Source organism: Aspergillus pseudotamarii (genome assembly GCF_009193445.1).
Source record: "Aspergillus pseudotamarii strain CBS 117625 unplaced genomic scaffold BDV38scaffold_26, whole genome shotgun sequence".
Classification (NCBI taxonomy): domain Eukaryota; kingdom Fungi; phylum Ascomycota; class Eurotiomycetes; order Eurotiales; family Aspergillaceae; genus Aspergillus; species Aspergillus pseudotamarii.
Genome location: NW_022475040.1, coordinates 259,829 through 279,065, shown reverse-complemented (window position 1 = coordinate 279,065; position 19,237 = coordinate 259,829). Strand labels below are relative to the sequence as shown.

General features: G+C 47.0%; 4 protein-coding genes across 4 annotated transcripts; all 4 read right to left on the bottom strand.

Moving 5' to 3' along the window:
* Nucleotides 1-52: 52 nt before the first annotated feature.
* pan2n2 (poly(A)-specific ribonuclease) lies at nt 53-4,034 on the bottom strand. Its single transcript, XM_032064052.1, has 3 exons — nt 3,719-4,034; nt 2,362-3,659; nt 53-2,305 (listed from the first exon to the last, which is right to left on the bottom strand). The coding sequence occupies exons 1-3, from the start codon at nt 3,845-3,847 to the stop codon at nt 205-207; spliced, it is 3,528 nt and encodes a 1,175-aa protein (XP_031913688.1). The 5' UTR covers nt 3,848-4,034; the 3' UTR covers nt 53-204.
* A 1,582-nt stretch (nt 4,035-5,616) lies between these two features.
* Nucleotides 5,617-8,065, bottom strand: BDV38DRAFT_246528 (ESCRT-0 subunit protein HSE1). The gene is made up of 8 exons (XM_032054559.1): nt 7,677-8,065; nt 7,518-7,567; nt 7,407-7,441; nt 7,252-7,327; nt 7,091-7,189; nt 6,915-7,035; nt 6,243-6,854; nt 5,617-6,192 (listed from the first exon to the last, which is right to left on the bottom strand). The coding sequence occupies exons 1-8, from the start codon at nt 7,714-7,716 to the stop codon at nt 5,975-5,977; spliced, it is 1,251 nt and encodes a 416-aa protein (XP_031913687.1). The 5' UTR covers nt 7,717-8,065; the 3' UTR covers nt 5,617-5,974.
* A 1,262-nt stretch (nt 8,066-9,327) lies between these two features.
* On the bottom strand, nt 9,328-12,244 carry pakA (mitogen-activated protein kinase kinase kinase kinase STE20). Its single transcript, XM_032064051.1, has 4 exons — nt 10,042-12,244; nt 9,881-9,980; nt 9,495-9,829; nt 9,328-9,443 (listed from the first exon to the last, which is right to left on the bottom strand). Exons 1-4 carry the CDS (start codon nt 12,046-12,048, stop codon nt 9,339-9,341), a joined length of 2,547 nt encoding a protein of 848 aa, XP_031913686.1. The 5' UTR covers nt 12,049-12,244; the 3' UTR covers nt 9,328-9,338.
* A 3,239-nt stretch (nt 12,245-15,483) lies between these two features.
* On the bottom strand, nt 15,484-17,449 carry BDV38DRAFT_246520 (putative nucleoside transporter). Its single transcript, XM_032054558.1, has 3 exons — nt 16,918-17,449; nt 16,153-16,834; nt 15,484-16,056 (listed from the first exon to the last, which is right to left on the bottom strand). The coding sequence occupies exons 1-3, from the start codon at nt 17,275-17,277 to the stop codon at nt 15,563-15,565; spliced, it is 1,536 nt and encodes a 511-aa protein (XP_031913685.1). The 5' UTR covers nt 17,278-17,449; the 3' UTR covers nt 15,484-15,562.
* Nucleotides 17,450-19,237: the final 1,788 nt, after the last annotated feature.

Below are 19,237 nucleotides of genomic sequence, written 5' to 3'. Positions count from 1 at the left end.
CCGTATAGCAGATGTGAATATTGAAGTTAAGTTGTATTGTTTTCTAAAAATGGCTCTAAGCAACTAGTGACTCAAAACAAGTGTCGTGTCTGTCTGCAGAACAACTACTACTTACAGCAACACTAACGTATTTCTATCCAGTCCTACGACAAGTCATACCATCATGAATGATCGTCAGTGCGAGATTCTTTCTAAGTGAGGGGGTTATTTCAGTGGACTTCCACCAAAGAAGTCACCTGTTCCTGGACCAGCAAAGCTGCCATTGCTCGGGGTCAGGGCAACCGAGCGTCGGAATCCCTGTCTAGGCGTGGTGGGCGTACTGGCAGCAGGGGCGGTCACCTCAGGAGTGCTGGGGGTGTTTCTGCCGCTATTATTCTGCATCGTCACTGCAGTTCCAGGCCGTGATAACACGGCTGTAGCACCGTTTCGAGCTGGTGGTCGGAATCCTAGTTTGGATCCCTCGCGGAATAGCTCCTCGAGTATTTGTGAAACAACCCCTGCGTCTTCATATTCCTGGAACTTTTTCCAAAGACGGAGGGCCATACGTGCATCTTCAATAGAGTCGTGCCCTTGGTTATTGTCGGTGGGTTCCTCTTGGATGTATTCCTTGAACACAGCCCACGCTAAGTATCGGAGACTGAGACGCCGATTCTTACCGGGGTGGAAGAACAAATATTGAGTGTCGACTGTCTGACTTTTGGGGACTTGAATATTGATTTTGCGGAAATCAGAGGCTAACCCGTGCCCGACAAAAACACATCCCAAATTGAGGAGTAGCCACAACTTCTTATATGCGACTTTAAGTGGGACAAGATTATGTTGACTAGTCCTAGGGTCCAAGTCACCGGGTTTAATGCCGGAGTATTGAGTGACATAGTCAACAATCGTCTCTTTGATGGTGATATAATCGTCGATAAAAGGTACTCCTTCTCGAGTCCCTGAGCCTCTAAGAACGGAAACTCGAGCAAGGCCACTCTTGCTGGGTCGTACAATTTCTTGTGAACCATCGGCTTTCACGTCGATCTCTGCTTTTTCGAGATCAACAAATTCGGTATCGAGGGCAACAGGAGTACCAGGAGTCGGTTTCTCTTCCTCTGAAAGAGTAGCAAGTGATTCCACGGAGCGACCGCCACTGAAAGGAATTGTCAACATGGGATTATCTAGGATTTGGAGCATAGATTCAACATACTTAAGTGACCAATCACGATAAAGAAGAGTCGTGTCAAGGGCGTTCTTCCAGTTATCATCCCTGGCATGACGAGCATCCTTTACCTGATATGCCAGCACACACGGCACTTTCCACGGTTGAGTGAACCGGAGGGCTTCATCCTTATCTACTTCCGTGACCAGGAAGTCATTGAACAGATGCCATTTATTCGCAGTTTCCGGTTCGCGCGAGGAAATGGACACATTGATAAAGGAGACTAGATGAGCTTTCTGATGCTCAGGAATATCAATTTCTGAAACCACGCCCACCAATTCATACACCACAAGGCCCGGCATGTTGTTCTGCATCCGCATTCGAAGGTCTTCCCCTTCAAAGCACAAAATCTGGCCAGCATCAACTACAAGGCCAACCGCCTCTGGTAGCCATCCGGGAATTGCCCAAAGCCGTCTGCAGATAGGATTATTTAGTGCGGTGTTGAGCATCATAACGAGCGGCATGCGATGTACGGTCTTCCTAATAGCCACTTGCTGGTAACGTCGGCAGTAATTGCACCATCCTCTGTTCTGAGTCTCACGCTCAATGCTTGCTCGTAAAATGTTTGCGAAACGGTACGCAGGGTTCCTACGAATCTGCTTTATATCAATTGCTGGATAAATTAACTCATTGACCAGCGAATTCCCTGGTCGGACGATTTCCTTCTGGCAAAACATGCAGCGAATAGACTCGGAAGCAATGGTTGCTAACTTGTGGTCGAGATCATCTGAGCTCGGGAGAATCATGCGGAAATCATGAGAAATTTGGCCAAGGAAGAATCTGTTGACAGCCTGAATTGAAGTAGACAACGACTTATTCGTCAAGTTCTCTTCAAGCAGTCCCAAACTGGAGGCTTCCCGAAAACTGCCGAAAGTCTTTAGAAGATTCGTCGCTTGACAGTTCTGACCGTCTGCTTTCTCAAGCATATCGAAGAGATAGCCCATCTCACATAGAAGGCAGTTTTCAAATATGCATGTGCTTGCGGCGTGATAGAGAGCTACATTTCGTATCAACGGAATGAATTTGAATAGCTGGAGGAGAGCATTCGTGAAGGAGTTTGCAATGTGTGTCTCCAGACCAGAGAATTTGGTCTGGTTATAGAATCTATATCGAATGTCAACTGATCTGTTTTGGTTCGAAGAGCTCAGTGCATGTCTTACCTAAAGTCGAAATCATCCACACCAAATCGGCTGTATTTGATCTCGACATTACTGTATTTGAGAAGAGGGTCGTCCTCTGTTTCACCGTTAAGCTTCGTGCCCGCAAGTGTCTCTGCCGCATCAGTAACGAGGCCATCCGACTTCGCCTTACTTTGTTCTCTTGCCTTTTCGCTCAAGAACTTCGGCGCAATAAGAGCAGGTTCAGAATTTGCCAGTGCGCGAGTATTTTCTACTTGATTTCGTCGAGTTTTCTTCGGGTTTGGTGCATAGTGCCCAATCTCCGCGGGACGGAGGTAGGGAATTAGTGCTTGGTCAATAGAGGCCGGCGGGCTGCCGATCTCAAAAACAAGGTGGCTCGGCCATGCGGAAAATAAGCGCTCGTGGTAATATGGCATGCCAATCATATTCAAGGGCGTATCGGGTGACCAGTCAAGGGGTGGAGGTCGGGCAGGTACATCTGCAAATTCAACTTCCTTGCTCATCTCGTTGAAGTGTACCTTCGATGGAGAACCCCACAAGTGGATCGCGCACTCTGCATCATTTATGGCTAACGCCTCCCCAGAAGGCGACAAATCGATACCAAGCATGAACGAAACATTGGCCTGGCGGAGGTTGATTGCGTTAGGGTTCATGAGGTCAACCACCTGCAGCTGACCGGTCTGAGACGCAACAAAACTAGTGGTATGCAGTTTAGGATGCATGCGCACATACGCAGCCCCAGCATGGAAAGGTATAGGAGGTAATGGCGAGAGTGTTTTGAGATCATAAACGTTGGCCAAGGGATCGACGATGGGTGATCCCAGATGTCTAACCGAAAATCCACAGGTGACCAGAAGGTCATTCCTAGCATCCATATCATTGACAGCTGTTCCATGAGCCTTCCAAGACTTGACGACACGAAAATCGGTGAGGCTCAAGGCGTTCACTGATCCGGTGTCTGTCGCAGCACAAAGATATCGACTCTTTTTCATCATCGTGTAATTATATTCCGTCGGTAGCTTGTCGACTATGTGTCCCTTATCGATATCAATTGTAAACATTGCCTTCTGACACCCGGCCACTATAACTTTGTTCAGTTGTGCTGTGAAACTCATGCAACGTAGATCCGTCATGTCCTCATGCGTAATGTGCCATTGCGTCAGACCACGCCGGGTTATCATATGAACACTCTTCGAAGACAACGAGATCACGCCTCTATCATGAAACAGTATCTGCCGCACGGGGCCTTCGGAGACTGGGTGTGCCCGAACGGAGGTATACCTCTGTAATTCTGGACCGCAAAAGGAAGTGATTCGGCCCTACCGACGAAGCAGACGCAGATTAGCACATGGTCAACTTTCGAAATGAATGGTCTTACATATTCGTTCCCTGCCCACAACAGTTCCATCACATCATCAAAAGCTATTGCTGTCGCAATCGTTGGCATGCCATGTGGGCTTGGAGGTGGCACCGGAATGCGTGACAGTTCATCCCAATCGGCTTCCATGGTGCTAACATTGCACCCCGGGTTTTCGCCCGAGCCTCTGTTGCCTTTAAATCAGGTGCAGACGGCGTGTGTGATTCCTAAAGGCTGAAACGGTCCTGTCCATTCGGAAAGAGAGCGAAATCGGGCATTGTTCGGCGTAGACGCGATTGCGGGGGGAGCTAACAAAGGTCGTTTTCCAGGGTCGCAGCACACGGTCTTGAAGGGGTAGGAGCCGACCCAAACTATCCCATTCACCAGTAATATTACTTGTCTCTGTTCGAAATATAACTCGGAAAGCCCCCCGAGCATGCTATCTGCAAAGGTGAGGCGGTAATACTGATGAGGTACCGACACGTCATCACGTGAAAGCTAGAGCGGGGGGCATGCTTTATCGCCTTAGGCAGCGATCAGGTAGCCAAAAAGGGAAAACACAAAAACGTACGTCCTCGAGTTAGAGTATACACCTGTATGGATAGGGAGTATCGCTTGCCCTAATGCCGTATTTATACCATAACTCAGGGTAATTAGGTCATATGTATCTGATATTGATCCCATCTATCAAGTCTCATTGTTATAGCTTCTTGAGCATAGACTCGCATCAAAAGTTTAGAACACACACTAGGCAAAACAACCCAGAGTATGTACATACATGGAAGATATAGCACTAATATCCAATGCCAATTCAGCACGGAAATAATGCATACTCATTGCACGTAGAGCTTAACGAAACTTGAACTATATTGTAAGTACTCATATAGAATAATAATCCAGTTCATATATAGTACTACTTAAAAGGCGTTCAATCGCACGTTGTGCCATATCATAGGACAGCCAGATGACAATACCTAGCTCAGGTGAAAAATTCCGATCGTGGAAAAGGCCTTCGCAGCTTGAGGTCTTGAAGCCTTCAAGAAGATACAGGATCCCATTCCCCCTCTGAGGGACTCTATAAAATCAGGGTTTAGCCCTTTGTTCACCCCATTATAGAATAGTGCGCTTACATACCTATGTACCAACCTCTATTGCATAACGGCGATGGATTTATTCTACAAGATGTAATAATCTTCGCTGAGCGTACGTTTGGCAGAGCTTCTAATCAATGCTAAGGGAGACGTCCACACGCTGCCGTTTCTATCGGCTGCGACTAGTCTAGAGGCGTTCACAACCAGTGCCTGTAAGTACATGGACATACTACTGGGATGAAGTTCAGTGTAGCTACATTGTGATTATTTCTGACTCTGAACTGTTGCGACTATGCGGATTCCATCTGCATATTTAAACGAAGTGCATCGAACACATGGCAAATGTCCATATTCGTCATTTGGCTAGGCACCATAACAGAGCGCAAGTAAATGATTGAACACACGGCTACCAAGATCGACAAAGCAGGCTAATGTAACAGAACAAGAAAAAGTAATCCCCCGGCGCTCGCCTAGACCCGAGACCAAGCATCAAACCCTCATCGCGTTACACAAACCTCATTGGGAAAATAGTGCCAATACGCCATTTCATTAGGTGAAATCATGATATTCAGATCTTGTAAGCCTCACCGCTAGCTATTAGCGATAAAATGAAGCTGGGTTGGAGTTAGGCGCCGTTCCTTGCGATGGGTTGTATGCTTGATAGCCTCCTGCTCCGGGGGTTAAAGGGTAAGGTGTCGGTGTTGACGATGTGCCTGGGACAGGGGGTGGCTGATGCATTGGTGGTTGTTGATTGGAAGCTGAGCCTGTAGGGTACGGGGCCTGTGGCTTAGCTGCATCCTCAGGGGCATAAGGGGGGTATTCTTGTTGTTGTTGTTGTTGTTGTTGTTGTTGCTGATGTTGCTGGAAGGGTGGCTGGGCAGCCGGCGGGGCTTGTCCACTAGCAGGATATGGAAGTCGTTGGCTTGCGGACGGATGCTCCACAGGGGAGTCATAAACAGATGTTCCTAGTTCTTGCGGGTGTTCATATGTTGATTCTGGTCGATGATGCACAGGCTGATAGGATGCTCCAGCTGGGGGTGTACGGTTGCGTTGATCGGGGGATTGAGACGGCGGAGGGTACATAGGCGCTTGGTCTGCACCGTAGTAAGGGGATGTATTGGGCTGGTGTGATTGGGTTTCTTCTCGTGACATTAGAGCTATGTTTGCTGATAATATCCACTGGCGATCACAAACCTTGAGGCCGAGGGCTGAAATATCTTTGAGGATCAGATTGCGGAGGGCCCTGAGGATAGCCCATGGATGCCGTAGGCCCGGGATACCCATACTGGGATGGACCAGGCCTGCCATACGGAGGCTGGACGGGGTGCGACATGGATGCCTCCAGAAGAGATTCATAGTCCCGTCTCGCTTTAATGAACTTCTCATTAAGTTGGGTAAACTCATCTTTGTACGCATCAGCAAACGAACTGAAACGGACTTTCAAGCCACTATACCTTTTTTCTGAGAATATTTGCCGATGAGCTCAATCAGCTTAGGTCGAATTGCCAAAGTTGAGTGGTACAGGGCCGTGATTTCCTCATTATCCTGAACGTTTGGTTCGGTGCTACGCGTGCTGAGGAGTGTCAATAGCTTCTCAACGTTCTTTATCTGGCCGAACACCTCGCCTTCCATCTGAGCTTCCCGCTGTAACTCTTCAACTGTAGGATCAGGAAGCTTTTCAACATAGTTGAGGGGGAAAATGCCTGTTTGCCCTCTTAGAGAGCCTTTCCACCAATCCTTATACACGGATTCGAGCACTGCAATGACATCGCCTCTGCGGAATTGTAGTTCGCCAGGCTCTGAAGGCTGGAAGTCATAGAGCGCCCTAACTCGCGAGACAGTGGCAGCAGAAGTACCAGAAGGAACCGCCTGATGTGTTGGGGCTTGTGCCTGGCTGGCAGGGGCAGCACTAGAAGTACTTGACTCCGGCTTTGGCTCAGGGGCCACAGGGTTCTTTTCTCTAATTGAGAGCGCTAGCGCCATTTGCAATTCCTCCTCTTCTTTCTGACGATCCGCATCCGTTATCTCTGTCTTCACGGGCTTTGAAGGGGGCTGCAGGTTCGGGTCTGCGCGATTAGGATGTAAGTAACGAGTCCCACCAATGTAACATTCCGTCGGTGACTTACTCTGTGTCTTCAACTTCATATATGCTTGCTCCATAATACCGAAGTCTGGGTTACTTGAAAACATGTCTGTCCACTCTTGCATACGCTCTAGAATCTTTGCCTTGACCTGCTGGTGGGTGTTCTGCCGGGAACGTTGTCAGAGCCTACGTCAGATGCAGTACGGCAACGATACGTACTCTATCACTAGCAAGACGGAGCAGGGCATCCGTGAAGCTTCGCGATGCTAGTTCACGGTGTATCTTCGGACCGCAATTCTGTGCCAAAGCATTGCCCAACTATGAGAAATGTGAGAGTTTGTTCCGAACATATTCTAGGTGTTTTGAACGGGGGTGCGAACCTCCAAAGTATACAGTTGTACATTGGCATTTCTATGCGCAAGCCTCTTGATCAGGGCCGCAACGGCATCTTTCGCACTATATCCAGGAACCCATATTAGCACAGATTCGTACAGGCCCGGACCGAAGCCAAGATAGACCAAAGGACCAGACTTACCCGGATTCCTCCGCCGCAACTTTATCGCACACATCCTATTAGATCAAGATATCAGATAAGTACACTCAAATCGGATTGCAGTAGATTGAAGTGTTGAAAAAGCTCCCATACAAGAATATATTCCCAGTTCTCCGATGTCAGATTTTCGTCAGTCGCCTTGGCTAATTGCGCAAAAAGAGTCACGTCAGTAAGCTCTACGAAGCAACTGGCCTGGTATCTCGTCCACGCATAGCATGGCAGTATGAAGAATGTGTGACTAGGTTTCCGTACCGACTGCGTCATCAAAAGCGTTCTGCTGTGCGCGGAACATCGTGGTTGTTCTTCCTCCAGTTAACCTAGCAGACGGCGTAATGTCTGAATTGACGGTGACAGGTAGGATCGTATTTCGCTCAAGAGGATACGAGGCTTGTAGTCAGCCTAGGGGAGTTGATCGCCTACAGATATTGACTCGGCTAGATGTTAGCCACTAAATGCTGATGGCCTCCAGGTCCCTGATCAACACCCGGTGCGGGGAACCGGTCGACGGTATCGAGACGAAAGACTGAAGTCGGCTCGCTGTTGAGCAGTGGCTATTGGCTTCGTGGAGATGATAAGGGGCAACAAACTCCCGCTAAGAACTGGAAGGGATCTCAAGAATAACGAGGGAACGTGAAGTTCTCGGGCATTCAGTGGCAGGCTGCAACTGATACTGCCTTACGGTCCTAGTACTAGTACTAGTATCCTCCTAAACAGGTGATCGCGCAGGCGGAGAGCTGCGCCTCTGACGCTGACTGGCCGCGCGCTACGCCCGAATAAGCGAGTTCGGGCCCTATGACGATATTACCGACTATGACGGAAACTTATCAGGCAGGTACAGTACATATGTACCAGCCCACCTCCACGATGGTCACCAGTACTCCTGGTGCCTAGGTAGATAACGTACTGAATAATTGTAAAAAGCAAATACAAAATACTATGAATATTCCTTTCACTTGGATTGGGATGAGTACGTCCGCGAGATAGATACAACTGCCTAACCAATACCCAGAATTTGAAGTGGACGAAAATACACATTACCATGATTTTACGTGTCCCGTAGACAGAGCAAGAGCAGGCATTACATTCCTGAACGTTTTGAAACTCAACTGCCTTTCGCTGAGCTACAGAGACCAGACCGCTATGCAGAATACTTAGCGTGTCTGTAGTACAAATACCAAAAGATCACCCAGACGGGATATACGTACAACATCAGTAGCTTTTCAGTCGCAGTTCGGTTCAGCTCAATATGAGAAGTATGTTAACGGGGAAGACATCGGAAAAGATTGCGCTCTTTTTAATTGAACTAATATTTAAACTGCTAGGAAAGTAGAGGACATCATGAGGATAGTGAACAAGAAGTCATATATTAAACCGGGAAGAGGCCTAGCCGTGCCTTGTTATGTGCTGCTGAAGCCCAGGTCACTCTGCCCACATGGATGCTCATTCATTATGAAGGGTCATATCCCGCTAGCTCTAGCTTTCAATCCAGCCGGCCTAGAAAGCAGAATTACCGGCCAATAACGATAAACGAAGGAAGCCGCATATAGGATTTACAGTATTCTTCATCATCCCAAATATCGGTGATGATACAAATAAAAATAGTGAAGTATGAGGTAACATCATCACAGTAAGAGGATATATTCGAACGTGAGGTAAGGTGGGGAATTTTTTTCGTAAGCCCTGTCACAGCAGGAAAGCAAGAAGTGCAAAGCCATCAATCATCGCCATCTATGAGATTTAGATCCAGAAGAAGAGAAACACGGGCATGGGAGGTCGTCATGAGAGATTGTGCCATTATGCAGCAGCAGCATATCATGGCCCATCAAGATATAAGAAAACATCAGGAGCAATGGGTATCTGGAGGAGAAGACAGAAGACATCGACATATATAGAGACAATTAAGTGTGAAGAGGCTCAATGACCCCCTTTTTGAGCTTTCTCCTGGGCCCTGCTGAGCCGTGCGGCTTTTACAAGAGGTGCTAGATGGGATAGAGGGGCACAAAAAGACATAAAAGGGTGCTGTTTACAATGCGTTAGCACAGCTTCTGTTGATTGGAGTCGGGAACATACCTTCAGCAAGTCATGGGCGGAGGCTCTCTTTTCGGGATCGACCTTTAGTGCAAGATGCAAGAAGTCTCGGAAAACCGGCGTCAAGCTCTGCTCATCCTTGATCGTGGGAGTCCCATTCGTTGCGATCAAGTATAGTGCCCGCAAAGGTGACTCGGTGAGATACGGAGGCTCGCCCTCAATCATCTCGATAGCCATAATTCCCAAGCTCCAAATGTCAACTTTGCGACCATACTCTTTTCTCGTAACGACTTCCGGGGCCATCCAGTATGGGGTGCCGACCATAGTGTTTCGCTTATTGTGCGAGTCGTTGATTTGGGCGCAGAAGCCAAAATCAGCTATACTGGGTTAATAGATATAAGGTGAAATATGAACCAAAGGAGCCTTACTCAATTTTATATTGCCATCCAATGAGAGGAGAATGTTGTCTGACTTGATATCACGATGGATTACACCTTTGGAGTGAAGGTGTTGTAGGCCATTCAGAGTCTTCAGGGGAAATGGTTAGGATCCGGCCCTCATGTGAATAAGGGTATTTTGGGAAACTCACCTCTCTGCAGACGGCAGCAATCTGCCCTTCACTCATGATGTTGAAAGTGACCACATCGGTAAGACTGCCACCCTCCATATATTCCATCACCACCCAGAGGTCCAGGCCATGAAGATAACTGTCCAAGAAATTAACTATGTTCTTGTGCTTACTGTCTTTCATGACGAGAATCTCATTTATAATAAGATCCTTCTTTGGCTGCAGATCAAGATTCATTTGCTTGATGGCAACACAGCTGCCTGTTGCATTGTGATACGCGGTGAATACGCCACCGGAAGCACCCTGGCCAATCTTGTTCAAGTTGTAGTACATCTTAGTTGGATCGCCAGGGGTGCAAATGGCGACCAATCGAGACCGTATATCCATGGCATTGCTCTGGCGAGCTCGTTGCCGTGGGCGAGCAGCGGGAACGGCACGAGCGCCTTGTTGAAGCGTAGCAGATGGATCCTCCACAGGCGACACCTGTTGTGGAGTTGGTTGCGTCGCTTGTTTTTGTTTTGGATGCTGTGTCTGCTGTTGGCGTAGGCTTTGGCTGCGGTCAAGCTGCTTGCTTGCAATTGCCTGTTGAGCTGTAGCCATCGCTTGCTCCTGTTGTTGTTGGTACTGTGTTGGCGTAGAAGCAACAGCGGGTGATACCCATGGAGCCGCTGCGCCGTTGGCCGTGGAGTTTGATCTGCTCAGCTGCGGCCCAGACTGCAAGGGCTCAAATTCCGGGATGGGTGGTGTGCCGAACGGCTGAGCATTCTCCGGAATCGTTCCGAACTGAGGCCAGGGATCCTGTACTGGTCTTGTGGTAGCGTATGAAGCAGTAGTTGGGGGCTGAGGAGCAGGGCGGGCGGGCGTCATATTAGCGGCAGCTGGGGGCCTTGGAGGAGCCCGATTGGGTACAAGGCCACCGACAGGGGGTGACATAGGCTGGGCTACCGCTGGAGTACCACGGGGGATCGGAGGTGGAGCTCTTGGATTCTCAAAACTCCCCTCATGGTTTTGTGGGAAACGAGGACTCGTGGGAGATGAGGCTCGCTGGCCCACAGTGCCATGGGGAGTCGAACCACCAGAACTGGGCTGCGACGAGGAAGTGGTAACTGGTTGATGATGGGCATATGCGTGGTCAAACTTGTGCCACACCTCATCATCTCCTTGCGCATTCTTCTCGTAGAATCTCATGATATCAACCATAGTTTGCGGGTGTTCTTCCTGCTCCTTCTTTGAGATACCGCTTTCCTGTAACAGCCGTTGCCATTCTTTAGGCAGGCCAGTGAACTGGCCTGTCTGATTATCATAGCCAACATGTGTGACATGGACGGGATTTTCCGGTGCAGAGATCTTGATACCACGAGGCGAACCTAGCATGCTGTTGACGAAGCTGGAGAAACTGGCTTTCTTACTTCGCCCCACCGGTTTAGTGCCATTTCCCTCATCGGAATATCGCTTAGTATTCGTCGAGCGGTCGCTATCCGTTCTGTTTACTAGGGCATCCATACGGTTGTGTAGGGCGGTGAAGCTAGCAGATTGTCTAAGTCCTCGAGTGTCGGGGGCTGTCTGAGACCGCAACGTCGGAGGCTTCTGGATTGGTTGTTTGTCGGACTCGGCAGTATTTTCTTGCAAAGCACTTAGCATACCCCGTGAATCAAACGGTGTACCGATCAATTCATCTGAGCTTTGATCGTTGAGTGAGAATCGTCCCGAGTGGGGTGGACGGGATTTGGTTGTGTTGTGGTTACCAGAGAAATAGCCAGATTCGTTGTTTGCAAGAACTGGGGATGGCCCGCCACTGTTCTGATCCAGAGAGGATGTAGAAGATCCGTATGCGTTGGATCTCGTGCGCGAATGTTCTCGGCTTCTGCTGGCAGAAGAACGCGGATACACAGGTGCTGAGGGGTGTCGTTTAAGTGACGTGTTGCTCTGCTGACTCTTAAGCATGCGAGAACTGATACTCGGAGCGTCCTTGTGGAGCTTGCTTGACGGTCGTCGAAATTTGAGGGAGGAAAAACTATCGTGATTCATGACGTGCGTATTTTAGGGGGGGTGTTCCAGCAGGTCGGGCGGTTTGGTGGTCGCAGGGTAAGTGCCGCTAGGCTCAGTGATGGGCTTGATTGGAGGGACTGGAGGGGGGAAAGCCACCTGTGGTGAGGCGGTGCTTTCTGGCTGGGCAGCCCAGTCCGTCAATATCGATTGTGGAACTAGGTAGTACTTCCGGGGGGGGGGGGGGGGGTGCGTGATGCTGTATGGTAGGATGTGTCCACTGAGAGGAAGGTTGTCGTTGGAGCAATGAGGGGATCGGGGATGCAAGAAGATCCAGATAATAATGCAAGGGAGGGCACGAAAAGAAGCTGCCGCGGGCTACCGTCAACCAGTGGTTAGCACGTGGAGAGCCGCTCGCTGGATGGATCAGAAACAAAAGTGTCCAAACGATTAATTCGATAAAGTAGACTTTAAAGGCGGTGACGGGCTTTCGACTCCGAGAGGGGGGAGCATGAAAGGGGAACCCAAAAAAAAAAAATAAATAAATAAAATAAAAAAAATATATATATAATAAATCGAGCAAATTTTATGAATGGAGAACAACAGGACAAAAGTAAGGAAAAAGAAACTTGAAGAAGAGATGTGATTAACCGACAGCTCAACACACAGATCTGCAACCCATGGGGTGGGAAAAGCAAAGCAGAGAAAAAAAAGAAAAAGAAAAAGAAAAAGCAATACCAATGCTATGACGGTGACAACTCGAGAAGAGTACGGAGAATAATTAATCAACCTCAGTTGGGGTACCAGTGATTTAGTTAGATTGGAGGCTGGACCAGCTACGGGGGGACAAGCGAGTGCCAAACGGCCCGTCCAGCGTCATTAGTTGCAATAATAATATTATTAACAACGGTACATGCAGCACTTATGGGGAAGGATAATTTCTTTCACGGGCCAGCCACTGGGGTTGTTGACTTGGCTTGATCTGATTGTCACCGTTGAAAAAAAAAATTAAATTAAAATACGGAGTAAAAGAAGAGAATTAATAATGATAAATAATGATAAATAGATAATAAAAATAAGGGCGGTCAATGGATATCAATGCTATTAAACTTTTTGTAGTTATTTATTGAAATTTTTTTTATTATCTTTTCTTTCGATCCGTCTATAAGATCGTTGCATAACGAACCCCATGATTATTACTAGTAGTACTTTTTGGTATGATACATACGAGAACTACACAGGTTACAAACTCCTGATAACTACTTACTAGTATAGACTTGGAAAGCCCGTCACTCTGTACCAGGGTATACATCATCTGTCTCAGATAATCCATCCTCTAAGCAAAAAGAAAAATTCTAGACACCTTTTAGACTCCATTCTAATGGGGTCGTCAACTTGTTGGACCCGAACTACTCCCGTACACCCACCCTCACTTTTGGGAAATTACAATCCGAGTCCACATGGTCTGTTAGTCGGAGAAGATATCCTTCAGATCAGTGTGGCTCCATCTTGATTTTATTTGATTTTATTTATGATCCCCCCTTTCCATTCTCAAGGTACTCCGGTAAAGTGGTTTCATTTATCTTCATCGACCTTTTCCGATCGTCCCCCAACCTAAATCTCAAGGCGCAATAAGAAGCTAACATCCTTCGAAACATTATTGAGGTGTCCGGTCGAGGCTCCACTTTAAAAGGCGGGGCGAAAGTTCCATGACACGGCCGGCCTATGGTTGGATAGAATGTTCCAACCCGTCAACCAGACTTTCCCTGAACCATAATTCGAATGACATCTTTGCCAACCCTGAGCTTCGACTCACATCTCCGGGATTGGTTCGGTTGAGATCAGATCGCGCCTTAATTTCCACTGTCTCGACTGCCGGAGACAATCACCGCCTTACAATATTGCTTATTATCTTTGATTCCGTTTTTTCTGATGCTGTGTAGCCCAAGTCAGCAACCATAGTGCGTAGAAAATCGAGAAGAGCAATTTAGTGGATCTTCACACCTCGGGAGCTCAGGTCTCTTCTTCCTCCACCCACCAACAAAAGTTAATTAAAGAGAGTACCACGCAAACCAAATATTAAATAAAATCAAATTTAAAAAAGGGGATGAACAGCAAAAAGTGAAGACGTAATGACTGCTGTGAACCTTCTGCCCAACCGTTTTGCTCCGCCCGGCTTCAGAATTTCTGTACATACTATCCTGCAGGTACAGTACCAACTACCAACATCATCCTCGGTCGACCGGATGAACAAACTCCTACTCATCCCCTGCAGTCAGAACACAGCCCAGCCAAGTCGCACAAGTGTTTCTCATTCCTAACTAATCAGGCAATTAGTCTATCAGATACCTTGACCAATTCGTAGGTATGTTGCAATCCCTGTGGGCTATCATATGTGACTGGTAGTCGGTTAGACGCTTTCCAGAAACGCGGAACGACACAGTCAATCCACCGTATCCTCCTTCAATCAGTGCTGCTCGTGGACGATCCTTGTGATGGTGGACGATTCCTCCCCCGAACATGCTCATGGGGTCGTCTTAGGTACTCGGGTTGCTCCACTTGTATGAATCATGTATTCCTTTTTTTTTTTTTTTTTTTTCTTTTTTTTTTTTTTTTTTTTTTTTTTTTAGTTTGTTATAACGTGGCAAAAGCAGTAATACGAGTAGGCCCTGTCCGTTTCAATTAACTTGCGACCTGTGGCTGTCGTGCTAGACCCAGAACAGACTCTTAGCTGAAGGCCCATTTCTAGGGGGGTAGTACACTCTGCTGAGTCATATGTGAAAAACGTGATCATCACTCTTGTGGAAAGGATGCTTCAATGAAGCTATATACACTTCCAGAAAGGGTAATGTTGTGCCAAATCCAGTTAATAGATGCGATCAAGTTATTTCCGAACCTCTTCTCAACTAAGCCTATATTCCCACAGTCCCTATCTACTAAGATACGGAGTCCATGACCCATAAACATCTGCCTACTTTGCCGTCTTCAGATATGCTAGCCAGTATATGCCTTGCTATGGCTATGGGTACATTGTCTGATTCTAATTTATCTGATTTCATGGTTAGTATTCCCTTCGGTGCTCCAGAGTAGTGTGACGATACCTGCCCAATGAGCTCATTGTTTTGCGCATTCGCCGTGGTTTATCGCAACCTCGTGAATTGAACATAAATTAGGTGTACCACTTTCCAAAGGCGAAACGTCTAGGTATGGGATCATAGTGATTCACCTTTTCTTGTTGGATCAATCCAACTATTAATACCCAAGTCCCGTGCAGCTGTAGTAATACTACACGCATTGAATTACAACGTCCCTTAGGTGGTCTGCAGGCCGCACCGGAGAATCCATCACTCTAAGCCCAGTTAACCTATCTTTCTCCATTTTAAGATTCTCAGTTGAGGTAGAAGTAGAGCGAGATGAATAAGTAATTATGAGAAGTTGACATTCATATTGCGATTATTTTTGGCCATACCTAAACTCTAACTTTCCATTAATACCCTTGCCAGCGGACTATCTGCACACGAGGGCATTCTAGGTTCGGCCCGCTGCATGAAAGGAGCTACCGTCCGATATACTTCAACTCCAACTTCCTCAACGGTATATACGAAGCACTCGTGAAAACCAATGCTAACTCATTGGCTATATCGCCCCCATCCGCGCCGATCAATTTTGCAATAGCACCGACATAATATGTCTCGACCATGCCTACGATCCATCCCGCAGCGCCGCACAGAAAGGCAGTGAGGCCCGCAAACCCAATAGGCATTTTCGATGGTGTATTCCAGGCGTCAAGGTCGTAATTTGCTATGTTACCGCCCCGGAAAACGTAGTGCTCGCAAAATAATATGACGAAGAATGAGGTGTTCCAGTAACCCAGCAAGGAGAGGAAGTTCTCCAGTACGTCCAGCAAGTGATCTCGGCCGGCGATGCCCAGGGCTAGGATGCAGCCGAAGACAAGTGTAGACCAGATCGCCCTGGGTACCTTTTCGCATGGCTTGGCGAAGAGCTGGGCTGAGAGTGCGCCGGAGTAGATAGCAATGCAGTTGACACCAACTGTGCAAGAGAAGCGTCAATATGAGCCCTTTTCTTGTCTTGTCTTTTTCTTTTTTTTCAACTAGCTGAGAATGGATTACACTAGGGTTCACTTACTTCCCGAAAGGACTAAAAGAACCAACAGAAACTTGGCGAATCCGTTGGGATAGATGATTTCTTGTAAGATTTCCCCTATTCCGTTGTCATAGGCGGCAGCCCATTCTGGATTTGTATCTAGGGCTGAACTGATGCAAGCTCCGAGTAACATTCCAATGCAAGTTGGGATCGTGATTCCGAGGGTGGTGTAGAGGAATACTTTGACCTTGGAGATATTCACCGGGTAGTGCACGTAAAAGTCTGAGACGATCGAGCTCCATGAGGCACTGGAGCCATACACGACACTAATTAGACTCAGGACATTCCCAGATCTTGTGATACCTGATACTGTTGCAGGTGCAGCGAGGTTTGCCCGATGCGCTGACTCGCCATAAATGATCATGAAAATGACGAAGAACACCATCCATGCATATTGCTCGTACATCAGAACACCTTTCAGCCCAATAAAACTGAAAAGAAAACTGATGCATGCGACAATAACTACTCCCACGGCGATTGAGACACGCCCGTCCGAAACAGCACTCAATGCGAGTCCACCAGTGATGCAATTGACGGATGCCCATCCTAGCTGTTCAATGACGTTCAAAAGAGCAATGATAGACGATGGGTAAAATCCTAATGAGTACCTCGAGATGGCGACTTGACGGAGACCCGTTTCAGGTCCCATCGTCGCACACCAGCCCTATCGATAAATGTGAGCTTTCAAAAACCAAAAACATCAGAATCCTTGAAAAGCCGTAGAAGAGTAGGAAAAGGTATCCGAACCGTCACAGCGGCACCCAGTAATGTTGAACATATTATAATAGGAATGGTCTGCCCCAGAGATAGACCGAATTGCTTTCCCAAGAATCCGGTACTGAAACAGCTGATGTTCATTGTCGCTGACGCCCACATAAAAGCCATTGCTAGCGAATTGGGAGGATTGCGGCCTTCGGGAAGCACCCTGTCGAGACTATGGGACTCGATGCCCAACTTCTGATCCAAATATTCTTCATAATATCTAATTCGGGCGAAGAGTCCTCGTGGCTTCGTTGGGGTCTCTTCCTCGAATGGAGCGGAAGAAAACTCAGCGTGGGCTTCTTTCCCAGCTTCAAGGGTGTAGGTCTCCATGATGCGAATAGTCATGCACTAACAAGCATAGTGTGTAAAGAGTTTCAAGCAAAAGTACTTGGGTTAACTGGCCGAGCCGTGTATTTATGGGATCGAGTTCTTATGGTGCTAAGCTCGAGCCAGAGTAGGGGTACAACCCTCATTCGCTGTGGTAAAATCCTTTTATCTTCAAATTTTCCGGTAGCGCCACTCATTGAGCGGCATGTGTGGAACGGGAGTTCTCTTATCAAGGTCATATGTTCTTCTTCAGTTTAGCTCAATGCTGGAGGGGTCAAAGTGCGGAGAGCAGACTACACATCTGGGAGAATAAGCGTAAATATTTATTGACCTACGATTTTTGCTAATACTATATTCAAATTTACTGGCGTCATCAAGCACTATTTTTGCATTTATTTTTCATTAATACAACCCCTTCGAGCCATGATCAAGGAAAAATTTGCGAGAATGCGTATCTCAATCAAGCTTTGGGTCCACTTCGGCCCAAGCTTAGCCTGTGCCTTTTACATGGGTGGTGGGTCGGATGTCCGAACATTCGGTGGTCCTTCTCTAATTGTCTAGAGTTGCCCTTGAATCCGGTCATTATTGGTACGATATTCGCTCGTCTCATTGCTTATTCGGGATCAGGTCAGTACTCAATAAGCTTAATAGCATAACATGTGCCTTGAACCAAACAATTGGGATACACACCTTTATTTTTATTATAGAAGCATACGATAGCAGTGCCTTTCATGCACCTTCTACTCTATCCAATACTCTTTGCTAAGTCTGTAGACCTATATACTATATTTGTCTTCTAGCAACATGGGTTCAATTGGATAGATTTCGTGCCAGGTTGATACCCAAACTCAGATTTAGGTGGCCAATGCTAATGACTGTCCAAGTTGAAAGCTTAAGTTAGGGTCAGCACAATGGATACTTGAGGTAACCATGGCATTTCTCTGCTTCGGGGGTTAAAGCTATATCCAGCGAAGATAATGTATGCTATACCAGTAAACCAACGCATCAGTTGTCGCAAATTAACAAGACAAGGATCAAATCTCATCCACCAAGCGTATGAAATTATATGGTTGCCATTATATATCTGACACAATGTAAGATATAGACTTATCAAGTTTACCGTCTCGTATGCTTTCAAAGTCTCAACAATGGAGGGTAGTGCGCTGCTCCTCTGTAAGCAGCTGTATTGATTGAAGCGCTTTTCATTTGCTGCTTTTGCGCGTCCAAAGCTTAGTTTAGACAAGAATTAAAGTCAATGACATATCACCTGACAGATCGCGACCGATCGGCATTGATGAGGCCCCAATCAACGACTGGAGGCAGTAGATGTCCTAAGACAATAGTACTCACCTGAATACCTCTGCTTGTGGGTTCTGCCTACTAGTAGTACCGAGATGGTGCTGCATAAATATATATTTAGAAGCAATATGATACCTTTTGTTTCGTTAGTATGCAATTCTTATAGTGGTGGCTGGACAGATCGATTGGTAGAGCCGGCCGTGCTACGAGAAAACAAAAAATAAATAACATGCTTCAGGATTGAGATTAGCGTTCTCGAAGCTCTAGAGTGTACTCTGTCCTCGTATATTAGTTAGTTTTCCAAGTTGAGACATCTGGGTGGACTTTGAGAACTTAATGAGGGATTAGAGAAAGAAAAATAAGAGGAGAGTACACCAGTGTCATTCCCGATATTCTCATTGGAGTATCGTACATTATCCAGCAGAAAATCTAAGCAAGAAGCCATTGTCCATTCAACCCATATCACCAAAGTATGCATTGTATGTCGATCCGCGCGTATGGCTACTGAGCATCTCCTACCCTTTCATGCATGGTCCGAGATTGGTAGACGTATCCCAAATAAGATTCACTTAATTTTAGGCTAAATGCCATCAATTAATGATCCTTGAGATTACTTGAAGTTGGAGTTCAGCTGAAGGAAACTTTTCCTGGCAAGCCCCGTGCTGACATTTGCTATCAA

Coding starts and splice junctions, on each gene's coding strand:
- pan2n2 (XM_032064052.1), bottom strand. CDS start 3,847: ATGGAAGCCGATTGGGATGAACTGTCACGCATTCCGGTGCCACCTCCA. Junction 3,660..3,718: donor TGTGGGCAGGGAACGAATAT/GTAAGACCATTC, acceptor CTTCGTCGGTAG/GGCCGAATCACTTCCTTTTG. Junction 2,306..2,361: donor GTGGATGATTTCGACTTTAG/GTAAGACATGCA, acceptor CATTCGATATAG/ATTCTATAACCAGACCAAAT.
- BDV38DRAFT_246528 (XM_032054559.1), bottom strand. CDS start 7,716: ATGTTCCGCGCACAGCAGAACGCTTTTGATGACGCAGTCG. Junction 7,568..7,676: donor CGCTTTTGATGACGCAGTCG/GTACGGAAACCT, acceptor TTGCGCAATTAG/CCAAGGCGACTGACGAAAAT. Junction 6,193..6,242: donor CAAATATTCTCAGAAAAAAG/GTATAGTGGCTT, acceptor ATGCGTACAAAG/ATGAGTTTACCCAACTTAAT.
- pakA (XM_032064051.1), bottom strand. CDS start 12,048: ATGAATCACGATAGTTTTTCCTCCCTCAAATTTCGACGACCGTCAAGC. Junction 9,981..10,041: donor TTGCTGCCGTCTGCAGAGAG/GTGAGTTTCCCA, acceptor TTTCCCCTGAAG/ACTCTGAATGGCCTACAACA. Junction 9,444..9,494: donor CCGCCCATGACTTGCTGAAG/GTATGTTCCCGA, acceptor CATTGTAAACAG/CACCCTTTTATGTCTTTTTG.
- BDV38DRAFT_246520 (XM_032054558.1), bottom strand. CDS start 17,277: ATGACTATTCGCATCATGGAGACCTACACCCTTGAAGCTGGGAAAGAA. Junction 16,835..16,917: donor TACTGGGTGCCGCTGTGACG/GTTCGGATACCT, acceptor ATTTATCGATAG/GGCTGGTGTGCGACGATGGG. Junction 16,057..16,152: donor TCTTTTAGTCCTTTCGGGAA/GTAAGTGAACCC, acceptor TCTCTTGCACAG/TTGGTGTCAACTGCATTGCT.